The 7976-nt window shown below is 38.8% G+C and overlaps 1 protein-coding gene across 1 annotated transcript in view; it reads right to left on the bottom strand.

The window, feature by feature from the left end:
- Positions 1–108: 108 nt before the first annotated feature.
- The window catches only part of LOC122778234 (cohesin subunit SA-1), a 17591-nt gene continuing 9723 nt past the window's right edge, over positions 109–7976 (bottom strand). Inside the window, exons 20-32 of the mRNA XM_044039888.1 lie at positions 7857–7944; positions 7577–7657; positions 6913–7005; positions 6420–6588; positions 5878–6011; positions 4949–5050; positions 4156–4289; positions 3663–3785; positions 3029–3201; positions 1856–2060; positions 995–1096; positions 793–889; positions 109–451 (exon numbers count right to left, since the gene is read on the bottom strand). Coding sequence (XP_043895823.1) covers positions 401–451; positions 793–889; positions 995–1096; positions 1856–2060; positions 3029–3201; positions 3663–3785; positions 4156–4289; positions 4949–5050; positions 5878–6011; positions 6420–6588; positions 6913–7005; positions 7577–7657; positions 7857–7944 — 1552 coding nt within the window. The 3' untranslated portion in view covers positions 109–400. The remainder of the gene's footprint in view (positions 452–792; positions 890–994; positions 1097–1855; positions 2061–3028; positions 3202–3662; positions 3786–4155; positions 4290–4948; positions 5051–5877; positions 6012–6419; positions 6589–6912; positions 7006–7576; positions 7658–7856; positions 7945–7976) is intronic.

Here is a 7976-nt window from a genome sequence, read left to right as displayed (position 1 = left end):
AATTTGTGCCATTTAAATTCCCTTTTTTATTCTCCCTTTTTTATATTTCTCTCAAAAGGTTAAACAAAAAGTAAATAAAAAAAGATTACACATACTCAACTCTGCAGTTTTTTAATACATCTTAAATTAACAAGACCCCCAAAACAACAGGTACCACAAGATGAGATACTTTCAAATATTTCCATCAAACAGTGATTGAACAAAAAAATAACATTGTCTTTTTAACAACTTGGAATAATAATGAAAGAATTCAAAACTAACTGTACTCTTCTAACAGAAATCCCTGACCTAAAACTCATCTGATCAGTGAAAACTCAAGATGTTGCTCTAATACTCAAGAGAGGTACTGAACTGATGTATTATCCAAAACCAGCTGGCGATGAGCCAGGTCTTTGTGCCCTCAATCAAAGAGTTCATCAAGGACACTGATTGAGGTGTGACGCGTTGAAGGCTGCAGAACAAAAATAGGATGAGAATTTTATATTCATTTTTAATCCTGACATGAAAAATATTTTATCTGATAAAAAAACACCCATACAAACTGCTTGCGCCTGAGGGAAAAAAGATGAGTAAAACAATTCCTGGGTTGTTTTAAAGCAATATATTTATATTACAGGTGACCTGGTTTAAAATGGCTGGGTCTAACAGGTTGCTACTTAAACTGAGGTGTTGAAAGTACAAAAATATGAGATTTGAAGCTGATGAATCAATTATAAAATGCACAAAGAACGCTATACCAGATATAAATAACTGTCTACTTTGACCGATGTGCAACACAGTTTTTCTTTTTACCAGTGCATATGAAGATTGATGGTCCGAGTCACTTTCGTACTCCTCGATCTCAGCCTCATCTCCGCTCTCCGCTTCGTCATCCTCGATCAGAGACAGCCTGGTAATCACACCCAACATTGTTATCTATTTTTAGGCTGACGAGAGTCAGTGTAGCTATTATTACAAGAGAAGAGATGTGGGACAACATAGATTTGTGTCTTACAGGTTGACGTGGGGGATCAGGTCGGGCTGATTCAAAATGGGGTCAGTCTGGTTGGATGTAAAACTGCGTCGTTTGACTGGTTTCACCCTTCGCATGTGGGACCTGGAGAACAGCAGCATGGCAATTAATACCTAATATATCTGCATCTACTCTGTCCGAGCATGCGTTATGACTATTATTTTTACAGAAAGAAACATCAGGAGGACCTTCAAAAATCAAGTTATTAAAATGATTCGGCAGTTGCAACATGCAGATGAATTTGCTCTGTCGAAGATATAACACATAACGTTTTTTTATTCAAATATCAAAAAATATGCATTTTGTCGAGAAGAACAGTTACATAAGCCAAAACACCCTTTAAATACGGGACATAGAAATCTATTTTTCTATTCAAGGTAAAGGACCCTTTCATTGTGAACGCTTTGTCTCTGCTATAACTTTCTGTGCAAACCTTCTATGATACATCAGTACTTCTAGTTAATCAATGTGGGGTCTCTTTTTTTATCACTGCTTTTTGCTGTGCATTCTGCCACCAACGCTCTCTCTATAAAGGGAAACCAAATGAGACTAAAGACAATTCCCATGATCCCACGGTGCTCCCTGACATCATCAAACAAGGTCTTTTTATTATTATTTTCTTCGACGCAGGGGGCAAAAATGAGTATACTGTGAGTTTAAATGTTTAATTTCAAAACTGACCAGCCCTTTGCTTGGGGCCGCTGCACGACTTGTTCATTAAGGACAGAGCAGTAAGTCACAGGCTCTTGGCAAACTGCATTTGCTGGTGCCTGGCTGTAATTGCCATCACCTGGAATAGAGATGTCGACGGTGCAGATGTGCTGACGATAAAACTGAACATACCCTGCAGAGAACTCATCCTCAGACTCCAGCTCAGTTATGCCACTGCTGACATCAGACGTTGTTGCTCTGCGCGCCCTGGTGGGCAGCTGCCTGCTGGTCAGCTGCCTGGCCGGCTGTTTGAGCATAGTTGAGGTCAGGGCCGGAGTGGGAATGTTACTGGAGATGCTGCTGCTGTCCAGAAATGATCCTTTGGCACCGCTGGACACTGAATGTGAAGGACAGGTGTCACAACACAAGGTTTCTATGACCTGTTGTATGCATTTGGATAAGATCCAGTCAAGTGTTTCACAAAATACATCATCAATGACAATTAGAGATTCATTTCACAAGCAAAAGAAAGTAAGTGAGTTGAATCACAAGCCAAGAGAAAAACAAAATCCCAAACATTCACCAGTTCATGCTTATGGAATGTGAGGATTTGGATTTTAATCTCCGTTAAATATTATTGCAAATTGAAAACATTTGGTCTAAATGGTCTGTATTTATAAAGTGCTATAGTTTCAAACTTTGCAGTTTTGACTTCACCCATTCACACACACACACAGAGACTGTTTTTTTAAGCATCATTAACCAGCATTCATTTTAACATTTTGCAATACTGTACTAATATGCAAGCAGGCACTGGGAACCCAGGTCCCTTAATTAAATATTCCTTTAGCTTTAATATTGTTCAATTGTTTAAAATGCATGTACCTGCACTAATGCAGGCAACTCACTCTACTCAATCGAAAAATTAATAAAAAATAATACGGTCAAACTCAAGTGAAGTTGTATTTCACTTGAGGGCCATTCAGTGAAATTCATTTTAATTGAAAGAAGGATTGATGACTGGATGTAGACGCCAGGCGAGTCCCAAGAAACTTCATTAGGTTAATATTCTATAAAGCTTCAACTCTTTCAACAGAGAGCTGGTCAGGACTCGCCTGTACACGAGTATACCTGGGATCCCATAGGATTTTTCCCAATGAAACAAAAGTTATAATATGATTCAATCAATAACGAAAATGATCATTATTTTGGCTAGAGAGAGAGCACTCCCGCTTACATTTGACCTAATTTCAATCAGCATATCAAAGACAATTTTCCAACATCATTAATGTAGCAGTATTTAAGTATTAGTGGTAACATGTGTATTGTATTTCTCTGCACTTTCTCACAAAAAGTCTGTCTCACCCCGAGTGGTCGTCTTCTTGCGTTTAGCCACAGGAGTCTCATGCGTGGAGAAAGCATCGCCTTTCTCCTGCTCTCTTGGTCTGGTAGAGCGAGTCTCTAACGACCGCTGATACACACCGACTGATGGCCAGGAGAGGGCAGCACTGGGACACACTGATTTCAAATATGCAGCCCTGGGAGGAGGTGACACAGGGATGAAGACAAAGACCACACAAATCTTTGTCTTTCAAGATTCTGTACATTTTCATCTGATATGAACATCAGTATATTTTGATCTGGTTTAAACAACTAACCTATTCCAGGTAACTTTTGTGTCATGGTACGTATATAACAAAATTCAGGGCAATGGTTTAAACAGAGCTCAATATTCCTGGGTTAAAAGGTGATACATTTATTTCAATAATGAATACACAAACCATACTTCATGACATAATTAAGCTTTAAAAAAGCTTATGTTGCACAAAGGCTGGGTTAAGAAGCTTTGACCCACAGGGTCTTAATTCAACCTTTGAAACAGGTTTTGCTTTTGGTTGATTCTCACAAAGACTCCGAGTTTTCATTGAATAATAACAGGAAAAAGTCAGCTAAAACATTGGCACTGGATTCAACAAATGTGTGTGTTTTAGTTTCTCACAGCATGCTACGGTCCTGAGGCAGCAGCTTCAAACTGAACTCGCTCAGGATCTCCAAGAAGACCACATTCTGGAGCTGCTGCTCTCCCTCCTGTTGGTCTCGGAATGAAAAGTCTATACCGTCCCTGAGAGCAAACAACAACAACAAAGGGTATCTTGAATGTACAAAAAAAAAAAAACACATAAAGAAAACAAAAGGAACATGCGCTAAATAAAATAAGTTTCTTTTACTGAGCAACTGTCACACAAAGAAACCTTTCACCTTTTCCTTGAATGGATAGTGATGACATACCATCCAAGGTATTTGAAGCTGCACTCACAGCATCCTCTGCTGGACAACTAAGTAATTACTTCAAACTGTCTGGGGCACTTGTAAGCTGTTTATTTTTATTTGAAGTTAGGGAATGTTATCCCCCCCAAATTTCAAATGAATAACCAAATGGGTGCAAAAGTAAAACTGAAGAAGTACGTGTCATTAACATGCGTTATACTGACCTGTGTAGGGCCACCATTGGTTTGCGGACACGCTGAAGATCGATGCCAAAGCTCATGGCGAGCCTCTTCCCCACATCTCTAATCTCTATGAGATCCTGCGTGATGTATACCTCCGTAAGCATCTCTGAGAACAGCTGAATACACACATGACACACAAGTTTATTTATACGTACATGTAACACAAAAGGCAATAGATACTGTACTATATGTATAGACTGTGTTACTTGTTTGGACAAGCTTAAAAATATGTATTTTTGGCTTGATGATGCAAAAAAAAGACATTTATATCAGAAACACTGAACTGACTGTAACAAAAAAACATATCAACTTAGTTAATTCATAATGTAAATATGCTATGAACACATATATTGCCACCTACCTTTGGGGAAGCTTATTAGTGGATAGTTTCAGTGTGTAGAGTGAGTAAAAGCACTAAGATTGCCTTTTAGACATTAGATATCATTCTTAATTGTGTGTTTTACAGTTAATACGTGTAAAACACAATTATCCAACCATTGTGACAATAAAATGATTAAAAAATTACTGAGCAGAAAAAAAAACATTCGCTGTCGAATATTTGACCGAGCTAAAATCTAAAACTTTTAAAATAATGCAGCATCAGTACAATCATCAATACCGATGACCCATTTCCTAAAAAAGCTAGGTATTTCCTGTTTTTATATGAAGTTAATTACCATTTTGTCACAATAAAAACCATTACACTGTCTGCTTATTAAAATGGTTATATCATTTTATGAAAAAAATGTAAATAGTTAGTTTAATAATTGCACACCTGCTGCAGGCTGAGACAGACAGTCTTGGCGCTCTGTACGGGATTGATGAGCTTGCTCTTACTCACGGTCTCTTTTATGATGTCACCAAAGTCTTTAAAGTACTGGAGGAAATCAGAAAAGACAGCGAGAGTAGAAAGAAAGAAAACTTTCTGTTATAATCATTAATTAACATCTCAGTCTCAGGGTCTAAAAATGCTAAATATTATACGGTTTGTTCAACTGTGCATCATTTCTGCCACTGCTCTGACTCATTCTTAGCACCTCGCTGATTGTAAAACAGATCCTCTCACCCTCCTCCACTCTTTGGCGCATTTTCTCCACTATTCATTTTCTCCATTCGATGAACTTTGTTTCCTAACAAAATGTTATTTCTCCAATAAAATGACAGTCGAAATGAAACTATCTGTACATAACTGTGGAACACAGACAGCAATCAATGACAGGTAATGTGATATAATGGGCTATTCAATTGAACAATCCCCTTCAGCCTTTGGCTGTGTTTCGATTACCAGGCTTAAGTGAATTTCATCAAATTCTCTTATAACAATGTGACCCAAATCAGATTTTGTCAGGGCTGCGAGGACACAGAAATCTGATCGCAATTTTCCATTTTCAAATCAAATCTTTGACGCCTCAGCGTGTGGTCCTACATCAAATATATATATGTATATCCGATATATGGCGACATAATGAAAATGGTCATATCAGAATCCATGGAATACTGTTACACCATCGACGAGCACCATGGAAGTTTGATAAAATCAAACAATGGATAAGAGTGTCGTTCTCTAGAGCTCAATCTCACTCATATATATACATACATTTGCAACAATAGCGTCCATTGCTGAATTTCCCCTATAGGTATCAATAATGCTACTTTTTTAACAAGGGCTGGTTATCTGAACATAGTCACTGTGTCCATCTCCACCTTGCTGAAGTGCTTGAAGATGTCAGTGGCGGCAGTGAGGTCCAGCACCCCATAGATGACCAGTTTACAGTAGCCAGCCAGCTGGTTGCGTTTCCTTTGGAGAAGGATTATTTTCATCTCTTCCTCACCCTCGACTACAGAGAAGAGCAGAAAAAGGACAGAAATTAGAAGAAAATGTGATCAAAGACAGAGGCTAGTTGGGGATTGGCGGTTCATTGTCCATCCATCAATTTTCTACCACTACATTCTGACAAAAAAAGGATCTCAGTTGAACCAGGATGCAAACAGAGATCTGGTATTAAAACGGAGCTTTTCCATAAAATGAACATATGTGGATATCACCATTCAGATGACATCCGTAACCTTGTTGTCACTAACTCAAAAGTGTTTCTGGAAACACCAGTTATATGTGCAACATTACAAAATTAACACCAAGTCAGTCTTGATTTATTTTGCAGTGAAAACAGAGAGTAATCAGAATATAGTATGTACAATGTAACAAAAGAAAGACAGCGGCAGTATGTGATGTCACCCAGACTTACCGTTGATCTCGGCATCGTCCAAGTCGGTGAAGACGAAGTCCAGTAAGAAAGCAGCCATCTCAGAGCGCAGGGAATCGGAGGGAATGTGCACCAGTGTTTGGAGAGCAGGTTCAGAGCGGACTGAACTTGTACTGTACAACAGCAGCAGGTCACACAGTAGCTCGAATGCCTGTGAATGGAAAGACAGAGCATCCACAATGTTCTGGCTCTCAGTAAAAAAATTCTATCAATGTGATATTAGGGCTAATGTTACTATTACTTTAATGTAACACATGTTACATTATGGCCACTGTTCATTTAAAATGCCTGTTTTTACTACTGCTGTATAAATGCGTTTTCATAAATAACATCTCATTGACTATTGTAGGTTTCTGCTACGGTTCCCTCTGTTTCACTTTCACACAAACAAAGAGTTCAGATTTGAAATGTGATATGTGACTCCAACCAAATCAGCAAAATTAAGCTCATGGATATTTGAGTAGCACAAAATTACCTGATCTCTGATTTCAGTTTGGGTCAGAGACAAACAGGACTGACAGACTCCGCAGAACAAACGCACATCCCTCTTCAAATTCCTCAGTTCGGCCTGGAACATAAATTAACAGGAGAACAAAGAGCACTGATAGAGATACAATCACTTCATCAGGTACAATGTGCTAGTACGAGTTTGGACAGAACTGCCTTAATTCTCCATGGCATAGATTCAACAATGTGCTGGATTATGTGGATTTTGGAGACCTTGGTCCATACTGACATGACTGAATTACACAGTTGCTGCAGATTCATAAGAATTTCCCAATCCACCACATCTCAAAGTAAATGAGAACCAGTGATTGTGCAGGTCATTGAGAAAGAAAAACACGAGAAACAGACATTAAAAGAGCAAACAGGGAAATAAATATGTGAGTGTCTTTGCAAACTTGGATGCAAATTAACAGAGTGCCATGTTAAATGCCTGCTGTCAGTGCATCTGGTTGACAACACAGGACAGGAGAGCTTCAACGCCACACAGGATGGCCAACAACATGGGTTGGCTGTGATGTGACATTGGGAGTATTATTCAGCCAACGAACAGCACGAAAAGCTGAGAGAAGGTCAAACCATTTCAAAACAAAACAAAAACATTTTTCTTTTACAACAACAGATGCATAGTCTACCTCAGCTGGCTTGGAGTTGACCGCATTAACTTTGGCCCACATCAAGTGGAAAGATGCACACCTCAGAGCTGACACCATGAGCTGAAATTACACAGAAATATGTTTAAAAAAAAGAGACTTTGCTGCAACCTGCTAAAACCATTTCACTTATCTGTTCCAAGCTTATAGTTATTGTCCTAAACTTTAATTGGACACTGGAGAAAACTGAGGTGGCAATAATTTAATTTTCTTTTACTTTTTTTGTCTGTATTGCTTATCATAGAAAAATCACAACACAAACCTCTGTGTCAAGCTCTCTGGACTCCAGCTTGCTGTTCAGCAGTTTAACACAAGAGTCAAAGAGCTTCCAGCCTGTTGGGTCTTTGGCGCTGGACGAGCACACACAGGACACACAGATATA

This window comes from Solea senegalensis, linkage group LG12, assembly GCF_019176455.1.
Source record: "Solea senegalensis isolate Sse05_10M linkage group LG12, IFAPA_SoseM_1, whole genome shotgun sequence".
Taxonomy (NCBI): domain Eukaryota; kingdom Metazoa; phylum Chordata; class Actinopteri; order Pleuronectiformes; family Soleidae; genus Solea; species Solea senegalensis.
The sequence above is the reverse complement of the archived record's forward strand: the minus strand, read 5'-3'. Positions and strand labels throughout refer to the sequence as shown.